Genomic DNA, 15,375 nt, shown 5'->3' with positions numbered 1-15,375 from the left:
TCAATTCCTTTCCAGATAGTGGCACTTCCAGATAGTGGCACTTCTGTGTTCAGTCTCCTTGGCAACATTGCCTCTGCAGTTACTGTCAGTAGTCCCAGTTAATTTCACTTTAGAGGGACTGTAGTTGAGCATTTGTTACATTTAATCTCCACTGTATTATCACTTCAAGGTTTTAGAAGAAAAAGTCTTAGGCTAGTAATTTCATACCTTCAGGTTTATCTTGTGAGGAAACTAGGGAAGATCCAGTCAGAGCTGCTTCTTTTGTTCTCATCTTACATCACTCTTCTGCACTACATGAAAAGAGAATTTACATGCAGTATTGTGATGTTGTTATGAAATTCTTTCTGTTCCTAAAGGTCTAACTTTGTCTTGCTTTCTTGTTTTTATTCTGGGTAATTTTATTAACCTTTTAAAGTTTTTGCTGGTTTGTGTCTCGAGTTTTATTTAAATATATCACACACAAACTTAATGTGTTACGTCATTCGTCAGGCTGTTACTAGTAAATATTGTTCGAACAAATTCAGTCATAATTATTGGTGTTTGAAGAATGAATTCTACGGATGCACTTTGGTATAGCTAAGACTGTCTTGTGACCTATTTTGCAGTGTTTTTATGTTTGGATTCTGTGCTGATTGATTGTCATGGAAATGTTCTCTTTGCTGCTCCAGAAGATGAAGGTAAAACAGTTATTAAAAACTACTCCCTATCCCTGCCTTCTTGCTGTGAAAGGGAGGAAAGCAAATGTGTTACTTTTTGTTTTGTTTTCGTTTGTGTTGTGATTTATTTTTAGAGTATTATGATGCATTTTATCTGGCTCCTGAAATTGAAGAAGTGGATTTTGTTACTGAGAAGGTAATGTCATACAATTCTGAGGCATGTCTGTATCTTACATGTGAGTAGTTATGCATTTTATTTAGGCAAGAAAATAGACTGCTGCATATATCTGCTGTTCACCGAGGCTTGAGGCTGAAAGCTAAATATTTTCAAAATTCAGTGAGTACATCTCTCATCCACCAAATGTTTGGTATTACTTTCATGAATAAAATGATGGCTTCTTATGAAGCACTTCTTATTTTTTCCCCAAGTATTGAAGTGTGAACCCAAAAATCTATTTTCAAATGCACTTCCATAAAGCTTGATTGCTTTTAATCCATTCACAATGGAAATGGCACTGGAGGCTACAGCATTCTAAATTATTAATTTAATGCAGAAACAAGCACTTCAAAGCTAAGGCTTCAGTCTAGAGTCTCTGTGGGGAATCTACCAGCAGATCTGTGCTGGTATAATTCTACTGCTATTGCTCTACTGGTACAAATCCCTGTGTTACTCCAGAATGTGTGTCCAGGTGGGGAATTACATCAGTATGATAGTGGTATGATTATCAGTAGAATTATGCTGGTATAAATTTCTCCTTAATTCTACAGATAAATTTCTCTATGTAGAGAAATCCTAAGGAACACTCGGCTAAAGAGGATGATAGTAATAAAGAGCACTATGACCTGGTCTACACTTATTTCGAAATAACAAGTAGAGCATCCACACTACTAAGCTCATTTATTTTGAAATAACAGGCTGGTTATTTTGAAATAATAATTCTTACTTTCCATGAGGAATAATGCACATTTCAAAATAGTTATTTGAAATAGTAGTAAGCATGGACACTCCACTGCTGCTATTTTGAAATAAATACTCCTCGGAGTCATTCGAAGTAATTACTCCCCAGTGCTTCCTGGGGCTTTAAGTCAAGGTAGCATGTCCACATTGAGGAGCCTGCTGCCTTTGACTGTTTGCTTCCCTGTAGTGTGGACATTCTATTTCAAAATAGTTATTCAAAATAATTTCCTAGTGTAGATATGCCTGAAGTGTGCTTATTATCTTCAGAACAGTTGCAAACAGCTAGATACTTGTACTATGAAATTGGTCATCATCTTGTGTTTTTGCACCACAATCCTAGGTTCTTTCAATGCTGGGCCTACAGACCAATGCTTGGTCTGTAGCTCTGACCAGGTATTTGATGGAATGCAGCTCCTCCAGGTTTTAGCAGACCAATAAATATTCCATGGTTTGTTTCTGGGTTGTTGGAATAGACCCACTCCACATATTGACTTTTGACCCACGCGTTCTCATTTGAAGTTGGTTTAAACATCTCCAAGTTGACCTATCCTTTTCTGCACTCATGAGAAGGTGTTGGTGGCATCACAGTGCATTTTGACATCCTTGTTTATTTTGAGCCGTGTACCATCTTTCCAGTCATGTATCTGTCAGTGATTTTGTTTTATAAGGAGGTCTGTTGCAGATAGGAAGTTTTGTCCATGATTTCAAGAGGATAACTACTGTTGCAGGGCTACACTGAAGAAGTCCAGTATCTTAAACCTGTTCTAGTTGTACCATTTTGTTTGTTACCACTCTCCTAATAGCTAATGGAGTGACTCTGGGAAGTGATTCTATTCATGTTCGTTGGTTTTAGACTCCTATGGTGGAGTGGCAGCTGTCATTCAACACAGGGTCCAATTTCTTTGCATGAGCAGATCCTTTCTACTTCAGACAAGTATATTTGATCATCGCAGAACAAAGTGAAGTGCAGTTGTTCTGTTTGTATGGTTCCCCGTTTTTAACTTCCAAGCTTCCTGTATGAGTTGTTCTAGATGCTAACTTTGCATTTAGTCTTTTCCATGTGCACTTTAAAGGTGAGAGTGTGGTCTATCATTGCTTCAAGATAGACAGGATTCCAGCAATGGGCAAATGATAACCCATTCCAGATAAGTCTGTCTGTTGCTGGTTCCTCTTAAATTGCATCTTTGTTAAAAAGCTACTCAGACTTCTTCAAAGGCCTCAGAGCTGATGCTGTGGTTTGAACTGAACATGCAAAATGGCAGTTTTAGCATAAAGTGGAAAATTTAAGCATCCAAAGGCTACAGTTTTTGTTGCTTTTTAGATTGCTTGATGTTAATAACGTAAGATGTATACAAATTTTAGATTTGCTGGTCTCTTTCTAGTTTTTATCAAACTCCAGATTTTGGTGAGGGTTTCTTAGTATTCTTACAGCCATTTCGCTGATACAAATTTAGGTCTCATTATCATTCCCTACCTGGTTTGTTGATTACAGAATATCTCTCTTTAGGGATATGGAGACTGCAACCCCTGCAATCTCAAATGCAGCAGGGCTTTGTTTCAGTTTGTGGCATGGGAAAAGGATAGTGACTTCATTATGGCTATGTCTAGACTGCAAGCCTCTTTCGAAAGAAAGCGTCAAGACTGCACACGGAACTTTCGAAAAAGCAAGCCACTTTTTCGAAAGAAAGCAGCAAGTGAGTCTGGATACTCTTTTTAAAAAGCCCTGTTTGCTTTCAAGAACGCATTTTTTCGAAAGAGCACTTTCGAAAAAAGGCGTTCTTCCTCGTGAAATGAGGTTTACCGCCGTCGAAAGAAAAGCCGCGTTCTTTAGACTTAATTTCGAAAGAACGCGGCTGCAGTCTAGACACAGGTGAAGTTTTTTCAAAAAAAGGCTACTTTTTTCGAAAAAACCCCTGAGTCTGGACACAGCCTATAGGTCCTCCCTTTCTTCATGACCTGGAGACTGGGATATATAGCCTTGCTGGGAGAGGCAGCAGCTGAGCAGAAGAGAAAATCCGTGAGATTCAGATAAACCAGTGGATCCTGTGCATGTGTAGGAGGGAATATAGCTCTGTTCCGCCAACCTGAGCCCTCTTAGACACCATTCATGTCATTCATCAATCAGCTTTGGTATGTGTATGTAATATAACAGCTTCTTGTCATCTTGATATTGGTGTACCTGTGTTCCTGGCCTTATTGTACAAGTAGCCTCTTGACATGTTCCCTTGAGGGTACTGATTTCGTTCATGCTATTCCCTAATTTCAGTGCTTTCTTCATCCATAAATAATGGGCAAACCTTTCTTTTTATTTTTTTAATTCTATATTAAGTTTGTAACTTGCTTCTTTTTAGACCATTTCCAGTACTTCCAAGAACTTCTGAACAGGTCATAAGATTTGTTTTTATTCCTTTAGATCCAGTATTCCTGAATCTTTAAGGATGTTGATTTTTCTCTGTGCTTCCAAATAATTCATCCTGGAAGCATGTAAGCTTTCTATTAAAACAGTACAGGACAAAATGGAAACATGTTCTTGGTTCCCTGACTGTAAAATTTAGGTCTTGCCCAGATAGAACTTATTTAATTTATACATCCTGGCTGCATCTACACTGGCAAGATTTTGCGCAAAATCTTGCCGCCTGTCTACACTGGCCATGAGTATTTGCACAAGAACACTGATGTTCTACTGTATGAAATCAGTGCTTCTTGCCCAAATACTCTGACACACCCACTCAGGGATAAGTCCTATTGCACAAGTGTTCTTGTGCAAGAGGCCAGTATAGACAGGTAACATCAATTACCTGCACAAGAAAGCTCAATGGCTAAAATGGTCATCGGAGCTTTCTTGCGCAAGAGTGTGTACACTGGCACATGCCAGTACAGACGCTCTCTTGCGCAAATACTTTTAACGGAAAAACTTTTCCGTTAAAGGTATTTGCGCAAAATCATGCCAGTGTAGATGCAGCCATTGTGAAATTAATAGTTGTGACTACAGTGTGAGAATTTGAGCAATGTAATTCCAGTCAAATGATTGTGCTAGTCATTTCCCTGTTTAAAAAAAAAAAAAATCTTTGGAAGTCTGTCCTCAGTTGAAAGGTCATTTTAGTAAATTTATGAACTCTTAGGGAGAAATCCTGGTCCTGTTGAAATCCATGGCAAAACTCCAGTTGACTTCAAAGGAGCCAGATGTTGTCTCTTATAGGTGGGAGTTTTGCTAATGACTTCATTGAGATCAAGATTTGGTGACTTATGTATGCGTTAAATTTTGACTGATGAAATGTTGATGCAGAAACAGCCACAACCTTACTACTTACTTCTGTAAAATATTAAAGGATGTTAAAGCAGTGCCACTTTGTTTACTTAAAGGTCTATAGCTCTTACAGCTCCCATTGGCTCTGGTTCATTGTTTCTAGCCAAGGGAAGCCGTGGGAAGCAGCTGCATTTGGGGCAGGATCCCAGTTTGCAATTCACCTGGAATTATTTTCATATGAAAGATTTTCTATAAAATGACAAAATCTTGGCTTTCCCCCTAAATCCTCTTGCATATATTAAGAGAAAGAGTAAGGCAACTAATGAGTGTTGACCTTGATTTGGAAAATCAGCTGCTATTCTTATGTATAACAACTATTTCCTGTCATATACTAGGGTGTACAAGAGCATATTTGAGGGCAGAATGCAGTCAGTTCTTTGGATGTTCATGTTTTATTACTGCTGTCCTTGCCTCTACATTTTACATTTGCTTTTTCAACAGGTCTGTATTTACTGTGTTGCTGCAGTTTTGTGGACAGCAGCCAAATACAATTATCCACCTGATCAAAAACTAGTGTTACCAAGGAAACTAAAGACTCTTCTTCTGGATATGGCAAAAAAACACTCTGAAGAAAGGCCTTCTTTAGCTGATGCAATTAAGGTGACTTGATGAGGAAGCAGTTTTATAATATTAGGTGTTCACTCATAGCTAGAAACCTATTAATAATGAAATTGAATATCAAAATATATCAATTAATTTTTTTATGGTCTAATAGCTCATAAAATGGTAACCAATCACTTTTTTGCTTTTGTGCTTTAATGGTGCCCTTGAGGGTTAATGGGTGTATTTGAATCCATTTTGAAGTTGTCAACCAGTTAGTTGGAACAAGTTAATAAAACTTTCTGAATTACATTTACAGAATTGAATACTTATCTTGACAGTGCTCCTCTATTAAGTATCTTAATTGAGTGGAAATTTGTCTTAATTCAGAATGTTTAATATTTTTAGATATGCAGTAGTTATCTCCTTGAGCAAAGTATAAACAGCAAAAAGGTTCTGGCATTGTTAAGTAAATCTGCCTTCAAGGTAGGAGCAATTTTTCTTCAATGTATTACATTTTTCCAATTATTTCTATGCTATGTGTTCTAGTAAGATTTTTGTGATGGCTGTGTAATTCTTTTGTTCTTTCAATTTGTAAATTCTTGTAACTGATTAGGTTGTTGCTCCCGTGGGGACATAATCATTTAATATAAAAGTATTTGGGTATTGCTGAAAATGAATATTTTTTTTCATTTCATGAAGGAATATAAAATAGATATGAAAATTGTATTCTATTTTTAGAAAGCTTAGCTGATTTCTAATGCCTGCTTGTAGCTGTATATTCTAGCAGCTACATTCAAATTCAATATATGTGAATAATTGACTTCCAGATTCTGTAGGTCTTCAAAGCAATGTTAAAATCCATTCTTAATAGAGAACAGCATGTCAAGAAGTTGGGTGTTCTAATTTAAGGCTAGGACATTGTAGGAGACTAGTGTAGAGACCCCAAAACCAGTTTAGGGGAGAGCAATTTTTTATGCTTTTGTTGTAGCTGGTGCAATGGAGCAAAGAATTTGTATGAAGAAAAAATATTTTGAGCCAGTGAAGTACAGCAGTGTCTCAAACTTCAGCACAAATTCAATAAAGCTAATAATGTAAGGAAAAGAAAGGATGGTGAAACAAATATAAAGTTTCTCTTCTCCTTTCTGGTACCTGGCTGCATACTTAAGTTCTCCCCTCTTCTTGTGCATACCCGTACAAGAAGCATTTGATTTGAACACACACATGCATGCACACCCAGTGATGGTGGGAGATGTTTCAGGGCAGGGGTTTGAGGGAGTTGATACGAAATTTGTGTGTGGTGCGGCTCAGGACTGGAGATTGAGGTGAGGGGGTTCAGGGCAGTGTGCTGGAGTATGATAAAATGTTCAGTTTGTATGAGCTTGCTACAAATAGTTCTACTACTCAGAGGAGATCTATATCCCCTCCATCTTTACCCTTCTGCCCTCACACAGTTAGGTCCTCCTTTGGAAATTACAAGAGGTTGCAAAACCATGAAACACTCTGTTAAAGATAATATTAGTAATAACTTGCTGGGGCTGTTTGAGTAAAGTATTTGCTTTGTTTGTTCAGACTATGGATCTTGCTTTTTACTCTTAGGCTTTCAAGGAAGAAGTAAACTCTTTCCAAGATAATGTTCCTTTTAAGTCTAAAAATAAAAATAAGAAAATAGATGCTTCAGAGTCTAGTCTAGGTAAGTAATCAAGTTGTTGTATGGCTATTCCTTTGTTCTAGGGTCAACATTTACATTATTGCCAAATATTGTGTAACACAGCTGTGAAAAATATCTTTTTAAACAGTTTATTTACTTTGTCTTTATATTTTACGAGCATTGCTTGTCTTTAACCTGCTTCTGTTTATTTTTCCAGGATTTGTGCCAATTACTAGTGAAAGTAAGCTTATAGCAATTAAAGGGCCAGTGCCTTGTCAAACGTCTTTAAACAGTGAGGCAAGTACATTGCCTGTTGCGTTCACCTCTTCTGCAACTCACTTTAAGCCTATTATACTGCAGCAAAACACAGAGATAACAAAGTATGTATGTGCTAATCCAGTGTAAGTTAAAATGGAAATGTCACACTTAAATCTAACACAGCTGTCCTTACAAAATGCTTTGCTTTTTCCCACTCCCCAGAGAGATGCATACATCTACTTCTCAACAACTTAATAGATCTGGAAAGAAAGAAATGCCTATGGATGGCAACAACAAATCAGCATCTGTAGTTGACACTGAAAACCATGCTGCTGAAGAAGTTATAGCTGCACTTGAGATATCCAAGCAAGATTTAGAAACACAAAACCATTTATCCCAAATACTTTCAAAGGAGCAAAGTCCAAGCAATATGGTTAAATCCACAGTTGAATCGCCATCACTATCAGATTCCTTATGCAATTTACAAGAAAAGAACACTTCATCTCCAATTTCTTCAAGCTCCTCAGCTTCTGCCATGCCACAGAGGCCACCTCTTATAAATAACTTCCTTCTCAATCAGGACCCAGAGACAAAAGTGTTAACGCTTGTACCAGTGCAGCTAGCTATATCAGAGCAAATACCAAATAAACCTCTTCAGTCACAAATGGCTTATGATTGCTATAATCATTTGCCTGTGCGCCTTTTAAGTACAATAGCAAATTATAACACTGATATAAATCTACAAAATAAATCCTCCCTTTGCCAGCTACAGAACGATGAACCCACTAAAGTACAGACAAAACATGATAAAATGAAATCCGAAATCTATAGTTTGTCATTGCCTTCAACTAATCAAATTATTCAAACCAGCTATCTAGAAAACAAAGAATGTAATACTGAAATAGGCAGTATCTTATCTTTACCAGGACACATAACACATTCATCAGTGAATCAGAATGTGTCTTCACCCTTCAGTGTAGAAATATTATCCCAGAAAAGTGGGATAAATAACACTTTATTACAGAAAACAGTGAATCTTATACAAGAAGAATTTGCATTTGATGGCTATCTGGAAAATGGAGCTGAAGTTCTTGTTATGGGTATGTAGATCATTATCTTTGTGGATAAATATATTCTTAGACAGAAAAAAATCCTAAATAATCATATTTTATTTTTTTTAACAAGGTAACTATATTTTCACCTTAAAGGATCTTAAGTTTGACGTTTTCTGTGATGCAGTTTCTGAGAAGTTTTGTGACCTTTATTGGGATGAAAAATTACTGGAGAATCTTTACAAGGTAGTAAATGGGAAAACCACTCCACAAGCAGGGTAAGTGTTACTTGCATTCCTCACACTTGAGGGCTCATTTAACGCTTCTTCTGGGTTCAAAGGGCACCAGCTTACTTTATCCTTGTTTGCGCATATTGATTTGAACTCTGTGCAGAACGCTCAGTGCTTCTGTTTGAAAGATGCTGTATAGTCAGAATTGAGGTGTAATGTACATACTGATGCAGTAGTGCAACTTGGAAGACATCCAGAGTTGAGGACTATAGGTCGTGCTGGTCTGATTGAAAATCCAGCCCCAGTGGAGAAAGGCATCTCAAGTAGGTAGGCCCCTGGAAGCCACTGAAAATTGTATTCTAAATTCTCCTGCTGCCTTTGAAAATCCTAGCCTTTAAAGTTGTGCAGGCAGCATACTCAGCCGTTATGACTGGATTCTTGAAGTATCTGAATCAGTCATTCTCAGCATGAGGTGCTGATGTGATGTTTAAGGCCCTTGATAGAGGAAGGAGAAAAGGACACGCATCATCCTGTTCACTCAATAGAAAAAGATAAACTCAGTTTTTGGACTATAGTGGAAAAACTGCCAACAACATATTCCTGAGATACTGCTTTTACAATAAAAGACCTCCAGATGCATGGAGCCTGGCAATTTAGAATTGATAGGTTAGGCACTCCTGTGAGTGATGTTATCTTTTTTTAGTACATTTTAGCAGATTTTGTAATTGAAATTTATAGTAAGCTTCTCCTTTGTGGATAGGGTGATGACACATCCTAGCTTACTGGAATTTTTCCTGTTTCATATAACAGTTCTGATATCCTAGTTTTCAATGTATTCCTCAGATGATCTTATTTCTGTACCATCTATCGCCCATGCATTGGCCATGCCTTAGCAACTCACCAGGAAGCAAAACTGAAATTCTCTCCTAGCTGAATGGCTAAAAGGAATGCCAATGTATAAAGCTGTTGTGGAAAACAAACTGGATTGAGGAAGATGAATAAAGGAAGGTGGGGGGCAGAGAAAAGTGGACCTGCTGAGTATCTTTTAAACCTTACTGGGTGAGACAGAAAGGTAGAGTTTAGGAGTGGGGGAAAGAATGATTAGCAGAAGGTGCAGTGAGCAAAATAATAGAACCCTGAAAAGGGGATAGAAAATATGCATAGAAAGAATAAAAATATAAGAACTGAAGGTGTGTATATGTGGTGGAAGTTAAAATGAATAAAAACAGCTACTGGGCAAAAAATATACTGGAGGATTGCAGGCAAAATGTGGGATTTTTGTTTTGTTTTGTTTGAACTTAACACTGTTTTGTTCATCTCAGAATTGTGGTTATCTTAAATAGGAATGGCTTGGAGTCAGACTGCTGCCCAAAGCTTGACACTGTGATGCAGAGTGAATCCTGAGTGAAGGACTGCATTTGCCATTCAGCATTGCACTTTGTGTAAACACAGTCTGATGTTTTGGGGATTGTTAACAACTGTGCTGCACAGTTGGTACTGAGATAATCACTGCACCGTCCCCAGTATATTTTAACATCCATAAAGCGTTTGAAGATCTCCTTAGAAAATAAAACCTAAAAAAAATACATAGATATATCATGCTGTAGATAAAAGGGACAAAGTTCTAGTGAACACAGTGGCTTGATCTATAATACCCCACTTTTATACTTAAGCTTTTCCTGACATCCATATTTCAGAATATGAAATCTTAATTGTTACCTGTTCCGTTTTATTTGCAGCATAACTGAAACAGATGGCTCAGATTGTGGCAGTGTGTTACGGAGTTTGAAGAGAATTGATAGTTTGTTGGTTAGCAGCAGAGAGACAACAGGTGAGAGAAGAACTTTTAGTTAGATGTTCATGTGGGTTGGGACCTCGCCAAGCACTGGAGTCTATAGGGATCGGTGTTTACAATATGCCTAGTGGGTTACCAAATGAATTCCATTGCTTACTGAAGCATATTATGAATGTGGAAAAAAACTATAATATATGCTTATATGTTTGCTCTTTTAATAGGTCTTGTAGTGGTGTTTTTTGATGGGGGAGGGAATCTGTTACTATGAATTAGAACAGTTTTACTGAATCAGTTCAACTCAGTGTCTCGAGTATAGTTCCAATAAGAGCTCAGACCCTGAGTAGATGCTTGTGATTCCTTGTGGGCTACTGCCGTAATTGAGAGTTAACTGAGAGACTAACGAACGCTGATTCTTCTCTAAAGTCTCTGATCATATTATTGCCTTGTCTGCTCAGTGTGACTTGTTGGAATTAAACATACTGTGCTGAATAGTAAAATAAGAGGTCTACCATGGAACCTTTCTATTTACCTTGCTCCCCTACTTTTTACAAGGCAATCTAGTTTTTTTTTGTGTGTGTGCATAATTTATAACCGCTATCTAATCTGTCAGACTTAAAATGATCATTTTTTACACTTTTGGTAAAGGGCCACATTAATGAAAATACCAGTTAGAAAGCAAATGTGTAAACTACAGAGAAGAACTACTGATGTTAATGGGATACAGTGTTGTGTATGTAATTGTGCCTTCCTTTGTGGGCTGACCGACAGTGCTCCACAGCACAAGGAGTTTCATCCGATTTAAAATATATGGTGGGCATAGATTTTCCCCATACCTAACCCTCCTCTTGCTCCTCTCAGGTGTCCCCACCACTATCAGTAGCCTGACCTCTGCCCCGAATTCATGGGTTCCTACATCCAGCAGCTCCAGATTTGAGTGAGTGGCATTGTGACTTGGCACACCAGACCACAGGGGCAGATCTGAGTGGTATTGCAACACCCCTTTCCCCATCATGACACAGGGGCAGATGTGCCAAATTTGAGTCAATGATGTTGTGATGTGGCATATGGGGTTGCAGCACCACGATGTAGAATTGGCCCAGCTAAAATATGGTCAAACTGTGCCCTGGGTGCTCCAGAACCTATGGACCTAGTGTCGCCTAAGGAGCCTCAGCTCAGATGGCTATGGAATGGTTTTCTGGAGTCTGACGTCCATATCTGTAAGTTAGATGACCCTCTTCAGCACATGGATTCACTGGATTGACATTCTGAGAGAAAGTTGGCCTGCTGCAGAAGCCACAGCTTCACTCCCATAAACTTCATTGTTCATGGTCTAAGGATAAGAAACCTTCCAGGTTTCAGTACCCCTAAATCTTTCGTCTTCCAACCGCTCTGTGCAACTGCAAGCTTTGATCGCAGAGCACTCATGAACTAATCCCTTTCCAAACTGAAGTGATTTTCCTATGTGGCCAAAAGTTGGTTGAATGTGATTAACATAGCGTTTTAAACTCTGCATTCATTCATCTGTAATGACAAAGATTTAATGATAACGTCACTCTGGTATGGTGTCATAAACATGTTAACCCTTTATACTGGCTCAAAATGAATGTGTACACTGAGCCAGGCTTTCATACAGTACCATTTAGCTCTAAAACTGGCATATCTGGGGCCCAGAGGATTATTCAGGCATATCTAGGTCCAAGAGACCATCTGTTAGCATAGTGCTGACATAAAGGCTCTATAGGGCAGCATAGAATAGAATTGGGATAAGAGGGAAGATGTGTGTGACCAGTCATTGACTCTTATTTCCGTCTCTTGAGGCTGATATAAGATAGACAAGCTCCAACACAGTTTAGGGGACTGGTCCTGTATTCAATGTCCATAAATAACTGTTGTTTGCCAAAGGAAGTTTGGTACTCCAAGGTCCCCTTTGCCGACTTGCTGTGTGTGCAGTTTGGCTCTAGCTGGGGACCTAGCCAATTCCATATCACCTCCATGCCCTTTGTAAAGAGGTTTGAGACTTACAGATTAGAAAAAAAATTGTTTACAAGCTAAGCACTTATTTACTAGTGGGTGCATATGTCCGTGGCCCTCATTTATTTTTGTGGGGAGCCTCTATCCCAAACTATGGATTTTAGAGCTTCTATACATGTTCAGTATGCATTTTTATTGCATTTTACAGAAACTCTTGAACTAAGATTTAATAGTTCCATGTTTTCGCAATGTTTTTGACCTTGGGCATTTAAGTGTAGTTACATAATGTTAGACTTCTGCCCTTTAAACTTATGGGTCACTTGTTTTTTGTCACTCTATTTGCCAGCAAAGTGCTAGTACTCTTGGATTACTAAAATATCTGGTTGTGGTTGTCATGACAACTGACAGGGCCACAGTTACAGGGCATAGGTGACTTGGCAATTGCTTTTCATATGCCTGACATTTAAATCTTAAAAAAATAAAAATAAACAGAAATTTGGTAAGTTCCTGTGTATGACTGTTTGTTTCTTTGTTCTCCTTAAAAGGAAAAAAGATACAGGTGGCCTCTGGCACCAGAGCAATACCTGCTTCAGATGTATCATTGGCTGAAAAGGACTCAGATGAGCTTCCACTAGATAATTTTGAAAAAGAATTGAGGATGCGGAAGTTTATATTAAGAACTGAAAAAAGGGGAAGTTGTTTTCAAAGTAATAATGGTCTCAGTCCTGACTCTGTAGAAGAGAATATAGAACAAGAAGAGGAGACATCTGAAAATAATTACCCTGTCTCCCCCAGTTCATCTGAATTTCGTGGTTGTAGTCCTGGTTGGAGCAGTGCATTCTATGGAGGTGAATGCTTTAGTTCAGAAGTTCACAATTATGTGAAAGAACTTGGGAAGCAGGAAGTAAATGAGTCACAAAATATAAACTCTAAAAGAGTGGTAAGTACTTTGATTTATGAAAATGTGGTTGTATTGTGATTCTTACTGATAAAGGTAGGATATTTAACAATAGAAACGAGGAGGTGATGGTCCTCTTTTGCCTCACAATGTTAATTTAACATACGCTCCTTTTTATCCAAGTAAGCTTGTTGCATAAACATAAGATTAAAGTGTTTTATAGCAGAATATTAAATTAATAATCAGATATGGCGGTTCATTGCTTTTCTAGAGAAATGACATATTTGATTTTAAAATCTTGTATAAATCAGGCAAATGTAGCTTGATATAACTATATGCCAAGTAAAAGAAAGGTAGGCAAATCACATTATTCTTCTCTCCCTCACCAGTAACATGAATGGTCTCTTTGTTCCATCCTTTAAAAATTTCTTAAAGAAAGGCTGAATAATTTTGTATTGATGAAATTGAATATGATTAATGTGGTGAAAATACACTTGTTTGAACCAGTTATTTGCGTATTTATAATTTTGCAATATTATAAACTTCAGCATATAATCCACACATTCTGACCAAAGCAGTGTTAGGAGTAGGACATGGAGTGATAGGAACCTTTGGCAACAGTGGGTGGGGGAAGCTGATGTCTATCTAGGATTAGCTTGATGAGTGGATGACAGGAAAACTGGGTGGGTGCTGAGATGTCTGGAATTGCTGGGGTGTAGAAACCTGGGCCTGGAGTTGGTTCCTTGGATGAGGTTGGTGGTGCTAGTGGGAGTAGTCCTGTGGTGTGGTGGTTGGACCCGCTCCTGCACTCACCAGTGGCAAGGAAGAAATGGAGCAATTCAGCTTCAACCCACTCTTTTCTGCTGACTCGCAGATACATCTCTCTGCTTCCTGCTGCCAGTGAGTGAGGGGGTGGTTCCATCCATCCAAGAGATATGGGAGCTGGGGGAACAGAGCATGCTGGAGCTGAGTCACTCTGCTTCCCACCACCCACTGCTGACTCCTCCTGCTGGCATCAGATCCTCCTGTAGTCACGCAAGCCACCCTGGGCTCTGTAAGGTCCCCCAAAGCATGAAGCCTGCGATGGCTCCCCCAAACTGTCCTATAGATGGGATAGCTCTGCCTTGAACCCATAAGAGAAGAGGCAATTTTTTAGTTACTCCTCAATGGAGCACAGGCTCTGGTCTAAGAGATGTGAGTGAGACAGAATTGCACAGTGATATTTAACATATCGGCGAGGGAAAAAATACCAAAGAAACGCGCCATAGTAGCATTTATCTTCAGAAACTATACAAAAGTAAGGAGACTAAAAGGAACAATGACAAGAGTGAAATATTTGCAAGCTGCATAAAAACTTTTTTAAAACACTAGTGACTATAATATTTGCTCAAACTAAGTCTGTACACAAAATTTAAAAAGAAATCCATATGAGGATCAAAAAAAGCCACTATGGTTGAACAGAATAAAAGAGGAGGTTGGAGGCATAAACAGGGTCTGAATGAGCTCTCCCCTAATGTGCAGCTGGGGAAAAAGACTTCAAGAGCAAATTGTAGTTGAATAAGCCAACCTACACTGCTACGTGCACAACAGTGGGAACTGCTGTGCCAAAATAATGGATTTTGGCCGGTATTGGGCTACCAGTCATCAAAGGTGAAAGTAAGTGGGTGCACCCTTGTGTTGAACTGCAGTAAAAGCCATCGGAGTTATTTAAAGAGCTGGCAGGGACCCAGATTGCAGTAGGACGGTATCTGTAAGAAATTTCAAGTTACTTTCACCGCTGCCAGTCACTCTAGATATTAAATCTGCTCCTTGTTGCAGCTGACCTCACTTGGCATAAGAGTTATGGAGGGCGGGGGGAAAGACATCTAGTTTTCAAAGGAAGTCAGAGCTTATGAGGAAAATTGGAGCAGAAACACGGGCAGGTCAAGTCAAGTGTAAAAGTATAAGTAGGCAGACCTAAAGATAATTTGAAGAGCAACTAGCAAAAGACTCAGACTAATAGCAAAAATTTTACCCACAAATGAGTTGCTGCCAAACAGGCTACTGGCTGATGAAGATA

General features: G+C 38.6%; 1 protein-coding gene across 1 annotated transcript in view; it reads left to right on the top strand.

Annotated features, from left to right (window-relative positions):
• KNDC1 (kinase non-catalytic C-lobe domain containing 1) overlaps window positions 1-15,375 on the top strand; it is a 98,550-nt gene that overhangs the window by 48,685 nt on the left and 34,490 nt on the right. The window contains exons 8-17 of the mRNA XM_006121025.5: window positions 606-677; window positions 791-852; window positions 5,363-5,521; window positions 5,870-5,947; window positions 7,061-7,154; window positions 7,330-7,492; window positions 7,593-8,470; window positions 8,556-8,700; window positions 10,392-10,483; window positions 12,964-13,358. Coding sequence (XP_006121087.4) covers window positions 606-677; window positions 791-852; window positions 5,363-5,521; window positions 5,870-5,947; window positions 7,061-7,154; window positions 7,330-7,492; window positions 7,593-8,470; window positions 8,556-8,700; window positions 10,392-10,483; window positions 12,964-13,358 — 2,138 coding nt within the window. The remainder of the gene's footprint in view (window positions 1-605; window positions 678-790; window positions 853-5,362; window positions 5,522-5,869; window positions 5,948-7,060; window positions 7,155-7,329; window positions 7,493-7,592; window positions 8,471-8,555; window positions 8,701-10,391; window positions 10,484-12,963; window positions 13,359-15,375) is intronic.

Source organism: Pelodiscus sinensis, chromosome 8 (genome assembly GCF_052426305.1).
Source record: "Pelodiscus sinensis isolate ZL-2025 chromosome 8, ASM5242630v1, whole genome shotgun sequence".
Lineage (NCBI taxonomy): Eukaryota > Metazoa > Chordata > Testudines > Trionychidae > Pelodiscus > Pelodiscus sinensis.
This window is presented reverse-complemented; position numbering and strand designations above follow the sequence as displayed.